General features: G+C 38.1%; 1 protein-coding gene across 3 annotated transcripts in view; it reads left to right on the top strand.

The window, feature by feature from the left end:
• Positions 1-23,697, top strand: part of KCNJ6 (potassium inwardly rectifying channel subfamily J member 6) — a 158,260-nt gene that overhangs the window by 94,741 nt on the left and 39,822 nt on the right. For all 3 annotated transcript variants that reach the window (XM_052673823.1, XM_052673824.1, XM_052673825.1), the window contains one exon: positions 22,449-23,369. In XM_052673823.1, the coding sequence (XP_052529783.1) occupies positions 22,449-23,369 (921 nt within the window). The remainder of the gene's footprint in view (positions 1-22,448; positions 23,370-23,697) is intronic.

Here is a 23,697-nt window from a genome sequence, read left to right on the forward strand (position 1 = left end):
TCAGTAGACAGATATCAAGGTCTAGACAGGTTATTCAGGTGTCTGTGACTTAAGTCGGACTAGGAGTCTGAGAAGTAGCAAAAGCAAGCAAAGTGCTCCTGAAAACTTATTTTCACTTATTTTATCGAGATGAAAAACCTAAATGTAATAAGTTCCTTTAAACTTAATTAAACTGGGAATTGATCACATTGGCATTTGTCCAGCATTCAGAACAGACACAACTTCATTATTTGTCACTATAAACCACTAAAAGAAAAAAAAAAAAAAAAAAAATTAAACACTTTTTAGAAAAAAAAAAAAGTAAAAAGGCAAATGAACTTACCCAATTTTGCTGCTAGATGTCTTTCTACTTCATCTCTTTCTATGTTTCTGGGTTTTTATATGCTAGGAAAAAAATCCATTGTTAAGATGCTTTTATAAAGTACTGCTACTAAAAGTATTGTTTAAATTAAACTTTGAATCAACTTGTTAGATTTTACTTGCAAGATTCAGCTTATAGTATGAGGATGTAAACAACATGGTTCTTGGGCAATGCAGACATGAATTAAGGTCTACAAAACATAGCCAGTTGCTACCATTCATAAAACTAATGCACAGCACTCTTTATATGGTCCTTTAGAACTTGCAAACACCAGGTAGAAATTTTTGATGTGATTTATTAACATCTTATTTAATCTTCCCAGAATTAGAAAGCACAGAAAGGCAGCAAGGAATGCCTGAGTACTGAACAATCCATTTGAAATTGTGTTGTGCATGCTTTTCTTAATCAATGGTTACCACAAATTCACGGTTGGCTTGTTTTTCCTTTTAATAGCCTGTAAGCATTAGCTTCTGATATTTAGAGAGACTTTTTTTTCCTAACAGCATCCTGAGGCTAAAGTATGTTAAAAACAAATGGACTAATTATTTAAATATAAAGACTGTGCAGACACTTACCAGAAAAATCTCCACTATACATCAAATGAATTGAATATCCATGCCAGGAAAGCTATATTAGATAAGGCTCACAACAGCCGTGCGATGATAGCATTCTCACAGCACTTCCTAGAGGCTGAGACTTCATCCATCTTAACAAAATGGCAAACGCAACAGGATTAAGGCTAACTGCAGTAGAACAAGTATCTTGCAATAACCTAATCTCTCACAGCACAGTGCCAGGGTTAGGAGTTCAGGCATGGCACTGCACTAGTACACTGATTTGAGACATGGCAATTGAGGTTTGGGAGTTGGGCTGATGTCCCTGTGCACTGTCCCAGGGCACTGCTCAGAACTGTATGAGTGCACTAGCTCAGGGCTCTCAGCTGCACTGACAGCCCCAATGGCAAATTCAGAGCTTCCATGTGTTGTTCCATCCCTCCAATTCAGGAACAGCAAAAATGTCATGAGATTTATATAAATACTCCCAGCTGGAGAACAGAGCCCAGATGTCAGATGCAACATATTGAATATTAGCAGCAAACTCTCTAGGACCAATTCATCAAGAAAAAAATGGAATGGAAAGAAAAATCCCAGAAATATTTGTCAAAAGCTTTCCAGCCTGAAAGCCAAGAAGTCATGAGTTGTTGTGAATAGAAAATGAAGAAAATAAAATATCAAATTGTTCACAAGAAATTGACTTCCTTCTTCTGATGTACTACTGGAGGAACTCTAGCACCTTGGTGAATAAACAGCATCTTAAATGGCATACCTCTTGCCCAGTTGCGTATCTATTTTCCAATTTGTTTTTTTCTTATCAGCTGTAAGTTTCACACATGGGCAAAGAGTCTCAGCAAAGATCCAGTATGAGAAGTTTACTCCAAAAAATAGAAAATAAGCATCAAATACATGGATTACAGGTAGGCTGTTTTCACCGTCCAGCCACTAGAGGGGACAGGAGATAGTCAGCCAGAGCAGACGTGAAAACACAAGCAGAAGGCAATACACCACATATATAATCAATTTTAGTGCAACTGATTATCTTAAGCCTCTGGAAGGGCAAAATGAAAAACAAAGATACAGTGTAGATTTGATCTACCCGAGAAGTAAGTACCTGTATACAACCTTCAGATTCGGTGATACAACTTTAACATCAAATGTGAAAGACAGGGAAGCATAAAGACTTCTTAAAAAAAGAGGTCTGCCAGGGTGTTCTGCAGACAGAATGCTTCTGAGAGCAGAGTGTAATAATTAAATTCATACCAACGCTCAATTTTCTAGCTGGAGAAAGCTCTGTATTTTCCTTAGACAGAAGAAACTGTAATTGGACTGACTCCTTCTTCCAAGTATTTCCTTCCATTTCAAGAATTAAAAGAAATGAATACAAAGTGGTAGGATGAGGTTTTGGTTTAACAACAAAATCATACAGTTATTCCCAGGAATAATCTTACCTTTTACCATGAAAAGCCATGAAAACCACTTTCCATGTTCTACAGTGAATGTGTTTATAGACCTATATAGATTAACTTGATCTGGAAGTGCTGGAAATTGTAATAGAAGATGAGCATTGGATGTGCTTGAAAACACAAAACTTTAAGGATTAAATATTCTGGTTTAAAAAATAGCAATCTGAAATAATCTGAAGTAAAAATAGTCACAGTTAATCAAATCGTAGTGATGTCAAAACATTTAACTCTGTAATTTCACAATAGGAGAAGTTTGATTTCTCTAAAGTCACCTGAGACAAAGCTTTAAAAAATGTTAAATACTCTTTGAGAAGGAAGACGCATGGAATCTGTAAAGGAAAAACTGGTGATACTCAAGGGAACCTTCAGTTTTAGGTCAAAAAATTTTCAGACCATAAGACTTTGTTCCTTGCCCCAAAAAATTCTACTCATGAGAAATTTGACTCTTGTCAGTTTCCCAATAGCAACTACATGACCAAGTGCAGTTTTGAATAAGTGCTTCGTAGCAGGTGAACCTGTTGAACCCTTACCTACTACGTGACCTAGGACTCCTCTTCTTAGCATCTTTTTTGGATACAGTTATCTGAGTTTCCATATATCTCCTCTTTCTTTACAGTAGGCTTCAAAACTGCAAAATATAAGGGCTGCTCCAGAAATAATGCTTCTTATTTTACCATGTTGGCCCATTACATCAGAGACAGATATTGGTGGAATGGCAGTAGAGGCTGAACCTTCCCACCAATATCTATTGGAATTTTGTTGCCATGTGACAGATGGCAAAAGAAAAGAAGAGGGGACAAAATGGCATCAGGCATGGAAGTGCTCATGAAGCAAAGGTGTGTCACTAAACTACTCCATGTGGAAAAGACCACACCCATTGACATTTGTCAACGCTTGCTAAACATTGATGGATACTAAACAGTGGATGTGAGTGCAGTGAGGCTGTGGGTGGCGTATTTCAGCAGTAATAATAGCAACACGAAAGGCAAGCCACATTCCAGGTGGCCAAGCAGATCTTTATCGTGTTCAGCATACAGATTCCCATTCGTCACAGGTGAAAATACAGAGTTAATGTGCCTACATTGAAAAATAGTGTTTTGTACCTGAGAATTTGCTCTATCAAATAGTATTCCTATGCTTTTTGTAGCTATTGTAGTTTTCATGGAAATAAAAAGGATGCATTACTTTCAGAGCAATTTAAGTAGGTCACAAGTTTTCCATTGCATCAGTTTTCTATGGAATGAAATCACAGCACAACAAAAATCCAAGTGCTCCAATTTTCCATTTCTCCAGTGAGATTTTCAGCTTTTTTGATTCCAGTCAGTTTTGTGTTCAGATATCTTCTCCCTTGGTAAAAAAATTTCCCTGACATCTAATCTAAATCTCCCCTCTTTTAGTTCAGTGATGTCTTGTTTATGTTCAGTCAGGAAGGTATCCTTACTGTTGGAACTTTTGCAGGGGAGAGCTCAATTTAAAAAATATTCAAGATGAAGAAAGAAGAAAAAGAAGGAAAAAACAGAGCTTGCATTAGGGAAAGGAGATTTTTCTTTTCTTTTTTTTACTGAAAAGGAGTTATTTCAAAGAGTATGCCTGAGAGGAGCTGACTGAATTTATAGTGTGCACACTAGGCTAAGATTTGATGTAAAACTGCAAACTCCCTCATCCTAAATGCTATGGCAGGCTGACAGATTGTACAATAGAAATAAGAGGTAATACTGATAGTGTTAACAACCACCTTGGCATGAATAATTACATTAATGCTAGATACTGACTGCTGAAAGACATTGTTTAGACAGCATCTGGGTGGTAAACTGTATTTGAAAAGGCAGACCAATATCTCAGCTGTGACTTCTCGAATTTCTCATTGGTTGTTATTCATTTATCCTCCATGATTAACACCCTCTACAACCCAGAGATTTAAGTTTTTCAAAGCTATCCTTTTCTACCCACATGTACAAAGGTCAATAGTTGCTAGATTACTTAGCATGTTTGGTGAGGAGAGTTTAACATCTGGTAACTCGAAGTGTTCAGGGTACTTGTTCTGATAAACTACATTAGTCTGACTGGCACCTTGACAACTCTGCTGGAAACACGAGAATAGTGCATGACTCAGAAAAGACCATGAAAATACAAGATACAAAGATAGTATTGATTTCCACTATTCCAGTAACTAAAACCTGTGCTACAAAGCTCTAAAAATCAAAAGGAGCTATAAAAATGCAAAGAAAAACTGACATGAGAAAAGAAAATCAGAGCACCTAGATTGTCTGTACATATAGAGACATCCTAGTGCAACCTGGAAATCAATTGTATTTCTCTTTTATTTTAGACAGAAATGTTATTGAAGATGAAAAGCCTAGTGAAAAGAAATAAAAAAAAAAACAAATCCCAGCACACAATCTGGGAATACTTTGGTGCTTTTTTCCATTGCAATGAACGTATTATTATCTCCCATCTCTATTAAACTTAGGGTTTTTCCCTCTTTGAAACCTTCCATTTATAACAGACATCTCCTTTTTTTCAGAGCTTCTCACTTTTGCATTCCAAGTAGCTAGTATACTCCACCACAACAGGAAGACAGTGAAAGAAAGAAAGTTAGTCAACTAGAAGGATTAGGATGCTTCTCACACACTGGTGTTTCCAAGGCTCTGGAGAAAAACAAAATATTTGCTATACATCCAATAGTTCAAATATCCCTTTCCATGAAAATGGTTTCTTTAGAATTTGCAACTAGCAGGAAGATTGTCTTTTACAGTGGATCTATAAAATGAACATAGAAACAAACATAAACATGTCCATTAAAATTAGTGAAACTACTGAATCAGTTACTTTTACATATCTAAAAAACATACATGCTCAGGACTCTATGACATTATAATCACCAGGAATATTGGTAACCTGATCTTTTTACTTGTATCCATGGTAAAAACAGGATGTAAATTCTTATCCTCTTTTGAATACTGAAGTACTTACATCAACAGTAAGCCATCCTTCCTCAATTGCATTTCCCTTTGGTTTGCACCATGAAAGTTGCTTCATGGACTTTGAAGAGGGGCAATGATCAGAAATTAGAAGCATGGATGCTTCTGAGTCCATATGGAAAAAGTGAAGTGCTGCAAGTGTTTCAGAGTACAACCAGAAAGCCCACATCGTCATTCCATTTATTTCGCTGTAGCCTTCATTTGTGAACAAGCCAACTGGATACAGAAAATCACTCTCACTGTTTAATAAGATGTTTGTCTCCTGCTGAGTCCTTCCATTATATATATACCCCCACATGCATCACTCCTGTAGGAGAGTAGCTTCCCACACCTCCTTCTCTGCAAACCTCCCTGGCCCTCAAATACACTGCTTGAAATTAGAAGTCACAGTGAGACCAGGAGCAGCTACTGGCACCTGGATAACCTCCAGCAGGGAGCTTGGCAGAGACTTAGCTGTGGAAAATAATCTGTTGTGGAGTTTACCACATTACAGAAACAGCTTTTACATTCTATCTCCTCTGCAGTTGTGCTTTGTAAAAGAAGAAGAAATCACTCTCCCAAACCAGGAGTGTTATAGCTCAAACCTCAGCTCATCCTTTCTGACAATTGCTGGCTCCCATCTGTCAGTGCAAAACCCCTTTATGTCACTAGTGAAAGAACCAGACCCACTTCAGCAAGAGCCACTTGGATAAAAGCATGGAGATGCCAGGAGTACAGAGCCTCCAGGGGAGATTCATCCCATACTGGCAAGGATCTGAGACCTAGCTTGTGTAGCATGTGAATTGAGGCTAGTGCTGAGTACAGCCTCAAGTGCCTTGATGGGTCATAGATCTCATATTGCACAATCACTGGCCCTGGCTTTACTCACAAATTACAGCCAGAAGTAGACCTTCCTGCATGTGAACACAGGCTTATTTCACAGCTCAAAGTTTCTTGACCAAAGGCCAACAGTTTCATTTTAAGTAGAAAGAGAATGAAACAGAATGAGTGATAACAATAACAGCTTTATGAGGAGGTGGAAAAGAATAAATGCCGGGACTCCTTTTAATTAAAAGTCCAAAAATGTCCTTTAAAACCACTAAACTTGAAGCCCAGCACAGTACAGGCTCTGGAATTTCACCCTGCAATTCTGACCTGAGCTATAAGCTCTCCCAGGGGAATTCCAGGCTGCCCTTCTTTCATTAATGTTCCTAAGATAGTACCACAGATAATTAAATGCATCCAGCCTGCCAAAGAAAGGGAGCATTTTGCGAAGATCACTGTGTGCTGCCTTTCCCCCACCAATGTGGCAATAACATTATACATTACTGCCTCCAACAATTATACTTACTTACATGTCTAGCTGCATTTTTTAGCTCTTATTGATTTTGTCTGGGCTCCATAACATCAGTATATTATGTTAAACAGTACTGAGAGGACAGGCAGGATGAAAGAAGAAGCACTTCTTCATTGATTTGACGAGGAGGCTTTACCAGAGACAATGCATCCACTAATGCTAAATATAAAAACAAATAATCAAGGTAATTGCAAGAGAGGGAAGGTGAAAGCAAACAAGTCAGTCAATTTGTTAAAATTGATCGCAAATGAAAAACAAGAGGTTGCCCATTTAGCCACAGCATCCCTGCAGTAGGAACTTGTTCTTAATTTGCATGTGAATAGTATTACGCTCTGATTGCCTATGCTCAGGTCAGCCAGGAAAAGCTGAAATCAGTTGTAACTAACAGACATTTATCACAGTCAGCTGTTATTAATGGCTTGCCAGATGTTGCTAGCAGAGCTTGCTCTGAATAAGACTCTGGTAATAAATACATCATCACAAAAAAGATGTAGTGCCTGCTGTGTGCTGGGGGACAGTTGTGTGGCACATCAGGACATTGGCTCAGTGCAAGTTAAGAGGGAAAAGGGGTTGCAGGTTCTTCTGTTCCTGCACAAGTTAATACCACTGTGCAGTTATTATACATTTCCTGGCTTTTTCTGAAGGTCTATGTGTCACATTATCTCTATTTTTATATTACTGGCATTACTATAACGCCCTTATCCAGGCCTCCTTCCCAATAGTTAAATTCTATCTGCTCATTCCCTGGACCCCTCCCCCCCCCCACCAAGAGATGCTGGCTGTGGCTGGGGCATATACTGCTTTTTCCACCTTCTTTTCAAGCTGCTGATTACTTCAGTTTCCTCTGGGAATGCTGATTTACGAACTCACTGCTCTCTTGGGCTTCAGAGGAAAGCAGTAAGCTGGGGGCTATCTTCCGTCTGCTTGACAGACACAGACATCAGGCAGAAGGAAATGCTTGCTCTGCTGCTGCTCCCTGTTGCCTACTCGGGGAAGAACCTTAAAAAAAGATCTTCCAACGCAGCTTCATGTACCAGCTTTCCAGAGTTAAGTACCAGTTGTGCAAGCTGGAGGAGGAGTAACAGCCCCAAAATAAAGGGTTTAGTCATCATTTCAGAGCTCAGTATCTGACAGGAAAAAAATTGTTTGTATACAGATGAGAAAAGGTCCCTGTGCATCTCCCCCACTCTTCTTGAATGCATACTCACTGCTTTGTATTCCAAGTATCTCAGGTCTTCATTATTCGTTTCACACATGACTCCCACACATTTGGTGTAGACAGAAATAAATACACATTGGTTAACACAAATAAGGTCCGTATTGGGATATATGGGAGTTGTGAAAGACAGAGACAAGCTCAAAATCTTAATCCAACCCTTATAAAAGTTATAATAATAATGATAAAACTTTCAAAAATGACAAGGTCTCGGTACAATGGCAGATTTTCCACTTTTCTGCTCACACAATATGTCTGGATAACTCTCAGCTAGACTGACACTTCCACAGTTAATTTTTCAAAGGACTTTTCTTCCAGAGCTTCTCTTTAAGCATTACCCTAAATGTGCCTGAAAATCACATTGATGCAGAGGTTATGAGGTGTTTTTATTGTAAATGGCTTACTGACTGAACAAATGATGTTTTAATTCTTCTAGCTTAAAATCGCTACGTATGGGTTGAAACTGACTAAATATTTTTCAACTACTTTTTTAAACTTTTTTCCCAAGTAGTGAAGTGGATATGGATATGGATATCATATAGAATCATTACTATACTTGTGGATTAGATCAGTAGAGAAATGATACTGGGATTCCAAAGAAGTTAGGTTCCTAAGAATACCTTCCTTATTTCTTCTTCACCCTACCTCACTCCAGGCACCTGTAGTAGGCACGAGGCAGAAGGGACAATCCAGGTGCAAAACCTGTCTCTGCCTCACTCAAAAACAAATCCAAGACTTCTCACCCCATGTAGTGCTCATGTCAACGTAAAAAAACAAAAGGGAGATGCTTCATGGATGGCATCTGTCTTTTCTCCTCCTTGCCCTGTATCTCTACTCATTTTTCTGAACACTCGGTTATAAATCCTAACAGTTATTATTTATAGGCAGGCATACTAATTCATCAGATCCTATTTTTAATGGCCAAATATTGTGAAAAAATATCCCCGCAAAATCAGTCTGAGGACATTTTCCTTTTTTTTCAGTTCAGCCATTGATCTAAAAGACAGTTGTGTAAAAACCATATTGTGAAGATAAATAAGGATATTTTTCATAATCTGAAATGAACTGATCAGATTGCTTCTGCATACTAGTCATTAAAAAGGAACTACTCTGAAATTTTGATTTTTGCCAAGAAGTGCTTTGTGTCCATCTTGTTCATTGCTGGCTAATTACCACCTTTGCAGACAATCTACATGGTTAGATCTCCTTGGAAACTAGCAAGGCTAGGAAAAAAAATAAGTCTAAGACTCTGTATGTGAACTCAGAGATCATTTTATTGCAGTGAAGTAAGGCCCAATTGCCTTCGATGTTACCCATTTATGGTATTTTCATGAACAAGAAAACAATCCTATCAGTATAGCAATAAAATATCTTCCTTAGCATCTGTACATTTCTTACGAACTCCTCATTTACCTTTCCCACACATTTTTGTCCTCTGGTGTTCCCATACTGGCACTCAAAGCAGGACAACAGAATTGGACTTCTGGGGAAGGGCCTTTAAAGCCTTTTTTATTTCATTAAAAATTAATCCATACATACTTCCCCCACTTAACATGCTCTGCTCTGAAAGTCCTCCCTTGTGCCTACTATTACTATAAAAGCATTGATCACATCCTTCAGGTCAGCCAGCTGGGCTTTCGTGGTGCTGGAACTGCTGGGGGAACTCCCAGTGGGCAGCTAAACTATTGCCTCCCTCCTAGCAAAATTTTACCCTTCTGCCACTGGCCTCAGCCTCACAAATGGGCTTTGAGTTAGCCCTAAGTAGAAGAAATCAGAAACCTCTCCAACACACAAGCTCATTTGTTTGTAAATGTTCTGCTCATTTTATGCATAGAAAACATTTCTGAAGCAGCCAAGCTCTATTTTTACCATCTCACTTTTCCATTTAATTTTGCTTTTGGAGGTGCCAGAAGTGTGTTCTTGTTACCAATCTATTCATTTACTAAAAGCTCTCTTCCATGGGCTCAATACATTTGTTTACTGCATGGAGCTCCTTTCTTTTAAAAGGTCAGCTTCTTTATCTACTATTTCTTTAAGTGAGTCCAGCTACATGTACCTGACTACAAAAGACAGAATTCACATTTTATTCCAATGCATTGCTTCATGTAGTGGGACTAACAAGAGCCACATGTATTTCTGATGTCTATGAGCAAATCCCTGAAAGAAAGCTCGTATATTTCATAGGCAGAATTTTTCTCTGTGCAAATCAGGGAATGTGTGAAAAGCAGAACTACTGTTTTTCTCTCAAGACATCTGAAAGGTTTGAAAGCTTTGAATTATTTGTGTCAAACTGAGCTTTGCTGTCTCCAGCGAAGATAGATGGGCTTTATTAGCAGAAGGCTATTGTACCATCTAAAACTTCCAGTATTAAAAAAAATAATATTGGTTCAGCCCATTCTAGAAAGACTCATGCATACTCTGGAAAGAAAATTTAAATCCAGTTTGATTTTTCTATTAAACTCTGAATTCAGCCATCCAGAATCAAATGCTGTTAAGGTTCCTTAACAGATTTACAGAAACTGGATGAAGTGATCCAGCCAGCTGGAACTGCAGGAGAACCCAGCACTGTCAACTCATTCTGTTTGTTCAGGAAGGTTCAATTTACTCTCAAAGTACATCATTTTTAAGGGAGGAAACAGATGATCTAATGACTTACGCAGTCCTGGTGAGGCATGGGTAGTTTTCAGTCAAACTGGAAGAAAATTAATGTGAAAAACTAAGAGCAAATCAAAAAGTTCTTAATTCTTTAAAGTACCTTTTTTTTTTTAACAAAATAAGAGGAGGAAAAACAAACAAAAATAAACAAACAAAAGCATAGTGAAGCCTTTCCTAATCCATAACAGGCATTACAAAATCTTCCATATAATTCCCCTGTCTTAAGGTTATTTATTTAATCCTTTTGAACAGCCTTATTTTTTGCCTAAAGCAAGGTAAAATGTTACTGTGAAAAAGGAGTGAAAATCTGAATTCTAAAACTGTTTCTGAAATGTTTTTTCACTTAAGTATTTCAGATACAAAATATTGTAATTTCGAAAGACTGAAATTAAATATCTTTTCAATCATAGAATATTTTGTAAAATCCCATTGTCCAAATTGAATTCAACTTACAAAATATTTCAGGGCTTATGATTCCTTTTTGTTACATATTACCATGTAGAAAAAAAATAGCAATTATAGCTGTTATGACAATTTCACACCAACTTCTTTGATTCCTTTTTCAAACAAGTTTATACACCTTTGTATTTTATTACGTAGCTTAAATCAAATAAAATAGTAAATGGTAGTTTAGGCACCACAGAACTATTACTCCAACACAAAAAATTGCTATTTGTTGACATGGAAACATAATTTTTTGTGTGTTTTTGACTTGTACTTTCAGTCACATTGGGTCTGAGATTGTAGCCTGAATATATTTTTTAACAAATTCATATGTAAATGGGTAAAAAATCCTGTAGAGCTGATGCATAACAGCAACTGCATGTGGCTTTTCTTTCAAAATAAACAAAACTAAGAAAAGTCTCAACTCAAATCAAACATACCTTCATTCAATCTTTTGCTCTGATTCAACTAAATAACTTAGAAAAAAAAAAAAAGTATATGATGTTGAGTCAGATTTATTTTTTGTACTCAGTTTTCTTCATGGGCAAAGCCATCAACTCCAATCTAAACTAATCTTGCTGAACATGGAAATTTTCTACCAAACATGGAGATAAGGCAGATGCAATCTGTGGCTGCACTCTTACTGCATAAAAACAAAAGTGTGCATCCCTTTCACCTGCACAAAGAGGAGGAGCAATGTTTTTGAAGATAGTTCACAGTGAGATTGTAGGAAATAGTTACTTGAAAAAATGAACAACTGTGAAAGGGTAGTTAGGAAAGCAATTTCACATAGGAAAAATAAATAAATCCCTCCCATACAAATTTTTTTGCATCTGATAACATGGTTAATTCAGTCTGTTTTCATGGCTCTGACAAGAACTTAGTACTTCTGAGACCTCCATACACTTTTTCAAAAATTACTATGCTTATCTTTCAGAATCTAACTGATGACAGAGCAGTGGATATGGGTCATTTCCATAGAAAACATTTCTAAAGTACTATTCTGCACACACATATTCTAGGTTTTCAAAGCACTACAACCTGAAACAAAACTTTTATCCAGTTGAAATTAAGAAGTTTTTTAAGAAAATTACTTTTTTAGTGTCTTTTTAAGTATTGCTTCCAGTCCTACTTCTCAGTTGTTTCTTCTCTGCAGACTATAAACTGCACAGAGTAGAAATGTGAAGTCAATCACGAGAAACTAGGTCTTTGTTTGTCACTGAGACTTCACCAGAGAAATACGATGCAGGCAGTGACGGCTTTATTATTTGACTTACAGAAAGCAGATTGAGCCCTGGTATCAACTGCAGTAAGAAACAGAAAGAACATGGCAACTGTTCAGATAAATTGAGTTTATCTCAATTTACCTCAATTAATCTTTAATTTTATCAGACTGCAAGAGTGGCAGGTACCCAAGATATTTTTAATGTGGCAATACTTGCCTGCAAGAGTTTGGGTTTGTATGTTAGGCCATATGAACAACATCACTCATCTTAACCAACAAATAAGCTGCATATATCCACCAAATCACCACCAGGAGAGAGCTGCAGTTGCAAAGAGCTTGTGAGAATGATCTTAGTAATTATTTTTCTTAGGTGTGCCATAAAGCTAAATTAAAATCCTGCCCGATTTTTTAAGGGAGGAGCACCTTCCTGTTATGAAGCACGTTGCCTAGAAGCAAAAGCCACTTAAGTCTTCCCTTGCCTGCAGAGAAATTATTGAGCAAGACATCTCTATTACCAAATAAAAAGCAAAATACATTCCTGTTTGTTTCACTTTTTTCCCATCTTTCCACCTTCTTCTGTATCTTCATGAAACAGTAAGAGCAGAAGGAAAACCAATAAATTCTTAGGCAATGTCTGTGACCAAGAGCAGCCTGTTTGGGGTATAGCTGGATGTAAAATGAGAGGAGAAAGAAAAGATTATTTAAGGAAGGAAGTGTGTAACATGTTTTCATTCTTCTTTTGAAAACTTGAGGACAAAGAGAGGGAATCAGTTATCTGCACTTCAAAGACACTCTGTTCTCTACAGTCTGTATTGGATAAGCAGAAGTTGCAAGTGACAGTCATTCTAGCACAAACACCTCATCTTTACTGATGGTTTTCAGTATGCTCTCCCAAAGCCTGGCTTCTCCAGAATGATGCTGGTAGGCAAAATCAGCGGCAAAGTAGTAGTCAGTCCACTTTGTATCATAGCACACATACACATGGCCCGTAGCTTGTTGTCTCCCTAGCAGAAATTTGTCTTGACCAACTGAGATTTCACTCAGTGTAGGTGATGCTTTGCAGAGGAAAAATAAGCACTTTTAAATTCTTTTCAGATCCTCTATTCTTAAGGTGATCAAATCCAAAATCTAAATCAATAGTATGGTGTCTTCTGCCCATTTCTGGAGGAAAGTACTATTAATTCTTGTGCTTGGTCTGAAGGCTTACTTCATTGCATAAGTTATGTACTTCACTGGTCTGGTACAGCATAGCTGTACCAAATTGACTCAATTTGATTGAACTATATTCTTTCTTTCTGACAAAAAATTTCTTCTTCATTCTTCTTATACCTTATATTTATGATAGCTCATTGATCGAAGCAGAATAAGCTGTCAGGGTATGTCTATGCAGCAGTCAAGATGGTTCCAACACCTGCCCAAGAAGCTGTATGAATATTCAGGTACAGAGTTGTTTCATTGTTGCTCAGCAGTGCAGACAAAAACTGTATCTGACTGTCCCAGGAATGAAGGTGTGAGGAAGAGGAAGAGGAAAGAACACTGTCTCCAAAAGTTGGAAGATAAAAGTGTTGGCTTCTCCTGTCAGCGGGAAAGTGGGAAAACTGATGGCAGTAACTCCTTTTCCAAGACTCTCTTAATCTCTACTCCAGTGACCTAGCTGGACAAATAGACATTGAGCAGAGCAACAGCTGCCTGAGTTCTAAACTTTTCACATACATGGAATAGGAACTAGACCCATTACCATCCTGTCTACACCTATAGTGATAAATAAAACCAGGTCAGAAATTGTTCTGCAGCTTTGAAAACAAGAGGTACAGACTATCCATGGCATGCTGGATCTTTCTTTCTCCCTTTCTTAAAAATGAGAGTGATGTTTCCTTTTTTCCAGTCACCAGAGGCTTCTCTTGATAGCCATGACATTTTGAATATGTTGGAGATTGAGTTGGCTTGGCAACTACATCCACCTTATCAGATCCATAGGCTTGTAGGCTGGACAGGACAACCATGCTCCTATTTACACTTAGGTTTCTGGGAGCAACCAAGAGAAATCTGCAGATATTAGTGACATCAAATGTGCAGAATTAAATGAGTTAGAATTATGCATACAAAATGTTCAGCTAATCAGTTAATTTTTATTTCTAGAATTTTCAATTGGGAAAATTTTAACAGAAAAAAGGATCATGAGAAGAAGGAACTAATTCTCCTCATCTCTGCTCACAAAACTTGAGGACGTTCTTTTTCAGCATAATCAGGAAAAAAAACGTGGAGAAAACAGAATTTAATCATCCCTCACAGGAACTCTCAGGAAGGCAGAGCAGTAAATCAACAGCCAAGGTGCAAAAGAGAAGCTATAGATAAGATGGTGCAAGATTCTTCCCAGAGGTGTACCAGTAAAACCAAGGAGCAATGGGCACAAGTTTCAGTAAGGAAAATCCCAATGGAACATAAAGAAAAAAAAATGTCCCCAATACTGAGACAAGGCCCAGAGAGACAAGGCCCAAATTCCCATCCTTGGCCCTGAGAACTATGATCCACATTTGAAGTTGATCTTATGTTGGGCAGAATCTGTTGGTCAAGGTCTTACCCAAAATATTCTATGATATTAAGCAGTTTTGATTTTTTTTTATCCAATTTCCAGCAGTTAGAACATGTGAATGCAGTTTTAAACTGGTAATATTCAGGTCAGTATACTTTCTCCTGTTCCTGGTACACCTCACAGAAGTAAAACTGACTTCTTGGTAAATGTCGAAAGAACTGCTGAAACAGGAAAGTAAAAATTTTGGCATTGGTACCTGTCATAGTAACTGGCAGAAATAGCTGGAGCTGAGTAACTACAAAAAAGAAATCTCTCAAGGGGCACATCAGACAATGACATTTTACAGTAATTCAGGGAGACATGCATCTGATGCAGAGGTATCAGAAGGGAAGCATGTGGCCAGCATTAGCAGCTATTAAGGCCTGTCAGCACTGAGAATCATTAATGATCCCTATTATCTCTACTACAGCAGCTGTCAGTAGCTTTACCCCATGCAGTAGAAATTATACGAGTTCTGATGATGAATGGTGGCATGATTCAGGGAGGGACACCTACATTCTCTATGCCACTGACCTTGCTTAACTTCTTGCAGCAGCTTTTCCACACAAAAGCACAAATGCTTTCTTTCTATCTTTCTCACCTTCTCTAAAGAAATACAGCTTCTGAGGTGGTCATTTCTGTATTGGCTGTAGATAGGACAACACTATAGCAAGAGAAAATGAGGTCTGATTATTTCCAAATAGATCGATTGTGTACTCCTCTGACATTTTTGTATGTTACTATGAATATTTGCATGCCAGAGTCTCTGACTTCAATGCCAGTTTTGTACACTTATTGTGACTGGTCATTTTGATTTTTGCTTTCTGATAGCCTTCCATTATCTTCACTTCACTTGTTACACAAATGAGAAGGGTGAGCATGAAGACAATAGATTGTCTGCCACATAAAATCAGAGGAATTCATAAGTTGAACATACAGTTTACGACAAAGATGACTTGTACCATCAAGGGGAATTTGATGAATAAGGGCATAACACAGGCCATAGCACATGTGCAATATCAACAATAGCCCACAACCATACTGAGTCTTCTCTGAAGAACAGTGTCTAGACAGCACCGAATTGGGACCCCAGAAAAGGCTCTGGACATTTTTGCCACAAATATAAGTGTATCAATGGTGAGAATATATGCTGAAGTCAAACAAAGTTAGGTTAATTTGTGTAGATCATAGAATCATAGAAAAGCTTGAGCTGTTAGGGGCCCACAGGGATCATTGAGTTCAACTCCTGGCTCCAAACAGGACCACCCAAAATCCAAACCTTTTGTCTGAGATATTCTACAAACTCTCCTTGAGCTCTGGCAGCTTGGGGCCATGACCACTGCCCACAGGGAAACTTTACATGCTTTTAGATTTTCTAAAAGCCAAATGTCTGCTAAAAGTCATGTATAACTAGACTAATCAGAGAGAAGCAAAGATATGTAACAGCAAAATCTCCTTATTCTAGAAACTTATTTTTTATGCCAGACACTTACACAAGCACTCAGAATTCAGGTAGTAAACAAGTTTCATATTCTAGTTCAAGATTCTCCATTTAGAGAAGATGATGATAATTAGCTTTCTCCAGACATTTTTGCAGTTTCAAAGTCTGTAGCCTTCTTACACTTCTCCACACATATAATACAGCATAGATTATTTGCCTCACTTGTGCTGCAAATGAATCCACATGGAGCAAAGCAGATATAAAAACAGCATACTGGAGCCTTTAGTGGTAAATTCTGTGTTGAAATTGGGCAAAATCCAAAACAAAATCTACAAGGTCAAATGCTTACCAACAATGGAGTCATGTTTTTTTAAAATTTACATACGCATCATTTTCTATCCTCCATTTTCAAAGGGCCAAGAATCAGAACTTCATGAAAATGTTTGTATTGCACAGAGGCAAAGTGTTACCTAGATTGATTTTTTTCTTTGTAACTGTATAGGCTTAAAAGAAATAAAAATAGTAGAAACTGTTTTTATTGGATTAGATAAGAATGTAATAATGAAGCAGGTAGCATGAAAAAGCAAGGCATCATTCTTACATCCACTTTTCTAATCATAAATGTATTTCAATTTGCATTTCTTTTCTACTGGAAACTGCAGCTGAAATAAATTTAAATCACACTCGTTTTCTCTGAATTTATATTTATGATTCTGTGGGAGCAAATAAGTAATTTGGTACTTGAAGAAATTTGACAAGTCAGTGTTTATTGAATGCTTCTACATTTCCAAATGAAAACTAGACAATGTTCCCAGCAGAATGAGTAGGCAGTCTTTCATTGATTTCAACAGTGAAAGACCAGATCCTAATTTCTCTCATTTTCAGAGGAAAATCTGCATTTTGTGATAATGACTGCTTACAATTGTTAGATGATCACAAAAAGCTCCTCTTTCTTTTTCTGTAAATAAGACTTCCTCCTCATATATATAATGATAATACGCAGTTTCTCACAGTACCTGGTCTCACTGAGAGGGATATGGGCCAAGTTAATCAAACAAGCAAATCCTCCTCTATTCTCAGAGTATCTGTTCTTGTGCCCTCAGTGCTCATTAGAGTGAGATTCTACAAAGCTCTGAAACAGTGGATAAAACAAGCCAGAGTTCAGGCAAAGCGTTTCAAAAGCTCCCTGTCTGCTTCCTCTGTCTGACTTCTCCTCGCATCTTACACAAGAAAAGAAACAAAAAGACCTTGAACATTGCAGAAAATCTCTTGTACTGTGCAGTACAATGACTTCTTCCCCTGGTGTCAAAGACAACAACCTTACAGAGGTAGTGGGGAACAGAAATATCCACCTGGCATTATCAAATATTCCATAAGTGAGTTCAGTGTCAGGAAAGTTTATGATCACAACAAATAAATGGTGAATGCTGAAGAGAGTTCACAAAAGGACAGGGTTGGACCTTACCCATGCATACATCTACTTAATCTAAAAGCTGCTTAATCTAAAAGCTGCACTCATCCTAACGGGAAAGTGGGGAACAACCTGCAGACAGAAACTGCAGTTAAGCACTGGCACAGGCTGCCCAGGGAGGTGGTGGAATCCCCGTCCCTGGAGGTTTTCAAGAACCATGTAGTTGTGGCACTGAGGGACATGGGCAGTGGGCATGGTGGGGTGAGCTGGCAGTTGGGCTAAGTGGTCATAAAGGTCATTTCCAACCTTAACAATTCTATGAAATGACAGTCAAAACTACATCTGTACAACATTTGTATTTGTATGATAAATGCCATGAGAGCAATGAGTAGGTTACAACCAATTTTTTGAAATTAGTCATATTTTAATAAATTTGCACACAAATCCTTCACAACTGTGTTAGAAGAGAAAATCAATCTACTAAATTGTAGTGAAACTTTAGCTGAATTCCCTACATCAGATTCTATTAAAAAACTGTCAAGTTACAATTTGCAGTATTCTGTGTTAAAACACCAAATTATATTGTAGTATGTCCTTTGCATGCCTCCATTTGGTTTGTGCTTGTACAGTACCATGACAAGATCTCTGAAGGACTATCAAAATATAAAGAAACGTATTTGATTATAAAATGGTGACTTAGGGACTATAACAACCTATTATGTACACAACTACTTAAGGTCATGAGAGCAGAAGCACAGCTCATAGTTTATTGTTGATTCACGTCTTTCCACGGACTCTAAACAAAAATATGTGCTTGGAGACATTGAATTGTGTCTTTCTAAATCTGTCCTAAAACTCACAAGACTGGAGCACTATCATTGGTTGCATTTTTACTAGAAAATAAGATGTTTGATCCTGAGGGCAACCACCCTGTTGCCAGTGTGGTAAAATTCCAAGGAAAGCCTCTGCCATGGTTTTGGCCACTGCGTAACTGAGTATACACAGTTCCTGCCTACATTACAGGTGTCATTATGTCATTATGGAACATAGTCTGTTTCCAATGAGCAGACTGTATAAGTCTACCCTGCTTTGAAAAAAAATGGGAATAAATAGTACAAGTGCGGGCTGTACCCTTCCATTTAGCTTCCATGCTAAAGAATAGACCTGGGCACATTTAATATGCTGACATAGCCAGTACATACGGCTATGATGAAGCACAAATTCAGGGACTTGTTTTGGAGAAGTCATTTCTGTCATTTGATGGAAAATCAAGCTAGTCACAGAAATCCCATACATGTGTTATGTATTTGCCTGAAGGTCTTATTGGAACAAGTATTTTGAACAGAATATTCTAAATTGGCGTGGTATTCACACCTGACCATCGCGTTCAAGCAAACATAATGTTTACTGAGAAAGGGGGAAATGTTCAAATGTTGCTGATTTCTTTTTTTTCAGTGCAAATTAATAATGCGTATGTATTTTTGTCATGAAGAAAAACAGAGATAGTAAAAATAGCTCACAAGTGAGAGAGCTGCTATTCACTCCCCTGTTCCTGGAACCATGACAGCCATTATATAACCAAAAAGAAAATTGCATGAAATAAACAACATAAGTTAATTGGGTTGATATCAAGTAAAAATATAATTAGTCAAAGCATTTTGTGGCAAAAAGCACCATCAATATGTGGCAGCTCCTCAGCCTCACTGGTGAACAGGAATCTGGCCATGTGTTTAAAACTTATTCCTCAAGCATTTCCATGGAAACACATCGATGCAGAGTCCTTGGATCACTTATTTCAGGAGCTATGGGTTCACTCTAAAGTGAGAGCTCAGCCCAAGTGAGTTTTGGGCAATAATTCTGATCTAGATATCTCCCCATACTGGTATTTTTGGGGTCTTATAATGTGGGCATTTGGACGAGGAAGAGTGTAAAATTTTTTTCTCTTGCATAAGAGAAAAAAATACAAAATCTGCCTAATTTTTTCTTCTCTGAGACTGCCTGGGAGTTGAGAAATGACAGCACTGGAAACAGCCTGAAGAGTTGACAAAACGGCCAAATACCTCCAGGGAGATTACAATGTCTGCAAGTGTTAGTGAGGTGCTATACTGAAAGAGACTTAGATTAAATGCAGCCATCAGATCTGCTTGTTAAAAGCTGCCTTTTTCCACATCCACGCAGGAACCAGCTCCGGTGCAGCCTCCCAGGGCTGAGGAAAATTCTCACACGTTAAACCACTTACAGTGACAGAGCCAGCCCACCACCATGTGCTGGGAGCACAGCAGCAGTTTGCTCCTGCTACAAAACCTATAGCTGCTTGAGAAAACATGGCCCTTAGCTCTGCTTGTGGCTCAGTACATGCACTGTAAAAGGCAAGTAATGCTGGCTATGATGCACAAGGGCTTCATCAGCACAAAGTGTTTTGAAAGCTCTGTTAAAAATTTGCTGTATGAATAGAACATGCTTCATTCCCAGTGAGTATTTCTGTAAGAAACAAACACAAAGCAGGCTTGATGGGTGCAGTGTATGACAGGTAGCTATCCCTGGATAGCTACCTCCCTTCAGATTTCTCCTGATGATGCTAATAAAATTAGTGCCTGTGTCCCTTTCCCATCCTGTTAAGGTTTTTAATAAGCCTCGCACCTTCTGGTAAGAGATGTTCCAGTGAGAAGGCCTGGGGCATGGCTGCCTTTAGCAGCAGATATATTCTGAAATGCAACAGGGAACACCTGCATCCTATCTTTGTGCTCTAGCAGGGAAGGGAAAGACTAATATTCACAATGCATTAAATATAATGAAACACATTAAACCAGCATTGCTCACCTAACATACATTGCATTAAGTTCTTAAAAGCCAGAGCTTTTGTAGGCTGTTCATGAGTATCTGAGGGGTCTGTTACTGCAGCAGTGTGATAGTTCCTCTGGACTGAAATATCCTTAGGCACAATGGAGTTAAGCATAAAGCGTGAAGCCCTAACTTCAAATTTTCTGCCTTTTTCTTTAGTCTGTCTCACAAGGTTCCTTTAAGGCCTTTTTCTTGTGTTTATTTTGTCATACATTATATAGCATTAGTGATAATCCAAGTAGGCACACTGTCACCAACTGGGATAAGTTCATCCTGAACTGACTGGTCTGGGACACGATTTTAAGTGCTGCCACTACAATCAGCCTGAATAATGCTCCCGAGACACAGTAGCAAACTAAAAAATTGACGCAGGGTGGAGTGTAGTGTTTAAAATATAGAACTGCTTCCATGTTTCCACGCTACTGTCAGCCTTTGAGCCTTACTTTTAACGTGGAAAAGGCTATGGGACTGAACAGAAGCTTGGCTGTCAGTGAAGCAGGACAGGATGTAAGACAACAACTCTACAACCCATTTTTTTCTCTTGGTGTTTCAGTCACTTCTAAAGTCACTTTTTTACAGAGCCCTTTCTCTGCAGAGATGAATCTGCACGTCTTGAAAAATCTACAGATACCGTGAGATTCTACAGTCTGCCATATAATACGCACAGCTGAGAGAGAGAAAGGGCAAAACATTCCTCAAGCCGTACTTACATATTCAGAGCAGTCCCTTCTGCAAGTCCTCTCTCCAGTCTAGGACATCCCCAGCCACTCCTCGACATTGAAAGGGTTTGAGTCTATTGCCCAGGACAGCCAAGTGGAGACCCTAAGCCTGTGCAGTGCCAGAGACATGACTACTGGATCAGATAGGATCTAAAAATGAGAAAATTTGGAGTCAAGAGAAATTCTGATAGAAAGAAGCCTCAGAGTGCAGAAGGCTTTCCAATAAAAAGACAGACTTATTCTAGACCTCTTCAAGGTCCTTGGCTTCCTGGAGGAGGCCACTCTTCTTCTGCTTTCTTGTATATAAGCTAAACCTCATAAACTAATGAAGCTATTTATTTCAAGAGGCTGGGAAGCAAAAGGGAAAAAAGACAGTTACTGTTGTTTCTGTTTTTTATATTCATATAAGACACTTAAATAGGGAACACTCTGTAGGATGATGTCATTAGAAAGGAACACTTGAATTAAAGGCCACAGGCATAACAAATTCAAATGAAATCATGTTCTGAAGCACTGTATCTTTTACGTTGCTTGGAGAAGGACACACAGTTCCCTGTCTCAGTATCAGCGAGACACCGATTTTCTGTAGAAATGCACTTGAATTGGATTTGGTATATATTACATGAAATTCTGCCTTTCCTTCAATAGGAGTAGGACTGGCTCATTCTGGAAAAAAAAGAAAAAAAAGAAAAAAAAAAAAAAAAAAGTTTGTTTTTTTAAACCTCTGAAACTTCTTTAATACTTTCCCCATAGCAATGCAATTCAGAGAAAAAAATAGTTCAACAATTGCTCATTTTCTCTGCTCATCTTCACGGAAACCCTCAAGCAAACTCATTTCCTCATTTATATCAGCTATCTCCCAGAAGATCTTTCTTGGTGCATAAAAAAATTCATTTATTAAACTGTAAAGGAGGACAGAGGGATAGAAAGATTTATTTGAATACATCTTGCAGAATTAAAATATGGGTGTAGATTGGATGTCCTGATAGATAAGAAAAAAGAGCATTTGCTTTTAAAGTATTTCTAGTTAAATAAAATGAGGATGCTTGACATCATTTGACTTCTGCATTATGCATGTAATAGGTGAGCAAATAATGAGGACAATAATTTTATTTATTAATAGTGATATCATTTTGGCAATATGGGAAGAAGTTATGTGTTAACTTTGGGAAATAATAAGAAAAATAATGTCTGCCTTTTTCTTGTTTGTTTGCTTTCAATGGCAGCTAACGTACTGGAAGAAGACTCAATGGAGCAGGACATAGAGAGCCCTGTCACTATTCATCAGCCAAAGTTACCCAAACAAGCTAGAGAGGATCTGCCAAAAAATCTAAACAAAGAATGTGCCAAGAGAAAAATCCAGAGGTATGTTAGGAAAGATGGAAAATGCAACGTCCACCACGGGAATGTCAGAGAGACCTACCGTTACTTGACAGACATCTTCACTACTTTAGTTGATCTGAAGTGGAGGTTCAACTTGTTGATTTTTGTCATGGTTTACACAGTGACCTGGCTCTTCTTTGGAATGATCTGGTGGCTAATTGCCTACATGCGAGGAGATATGGATCATATAGGGGACAGCACGTGGACTCCATGCGTCAGCAACCTCAATGGGTTTGTCTCAGCCTTTTTATTCTCAATCGAGACAGAAACTACCATTGGGTATGGTTACCGGGTCATCACAGACAAGTGTCCCGAGGGAATTGTTCTTCTTTTAATTCAGTCTGTTTTAGGTTCTATCGTCAACGCTTTCATGGTTGGCTGTATGTTTGTGAAAATATCCCAACCCAAGAAGAGGGCAGAAACCTTGGTTTTTTCTACAAATGCAGTTATTTCCATGCGGGACGGAAAGCTATGTCTGATGTTCCGAGTAGGAGACCTTAGGAATTCACACATTGTAGAGGCATCAATACGAGCCAAGTTGATCAAATCCAAACAGACAAAGGAGGGGGAATTTATACCGCTCAACCAGACAGATATCAACGTAGGTTATTACACAGGGGATGATCGTCTCTTTTTGGTTTCACCACTGATCATCAGCCATGAAATTAACCAGCAGAGTCCTTTCTGGGAGATTTCCAAAGCCCAGTTGCCCAAAGAGGAGCTAGAAATTGTTGTAATCCTAGAAGGAATGGTGGAGGCAACAGGTAACATTTCTTATACTTTGTGTAAAGTAAATGCTTTAATATTAGAAAGGAAAATCAGTGGTTTTGCTTCAGTTTAAAGGAATAATTTCAATAGTTGATACATTTGCAAAAGGCATCAGTTATCTGGTTAGCTTCAAAATTAAAAACGTGCCCAGTTTAATTGTCTGTTCCATCTTGCCTAATGAAATTAGTGTTGTTTCTGCTCTGTTTGGAAAATGGGATAGTTTTTCTCATTTTCTAAATTTTTTACAGCATGTCACACAGTTATTTGTCATTCTATTGCAGGAGCCACTCAACTACTAGGACCCTGTGGGATAAAATGTTTTAG

Source organism: Tympanuchus pallidicinctus, unplaced genomic scaffold (assembly GCF_026119805.1).
Source record: "Tympanuchus pallidicinctus isolate F22 unplaced genomic scaffold, pur_lepc_1.0 scaffold14, whole genome shotgun sequence".
NCBI lineage: Eukaryota > Metazoa > Chordata > Aves > Galliformes > Phasianidae > Tympanuchus > Tympanuchus pallidicinctus.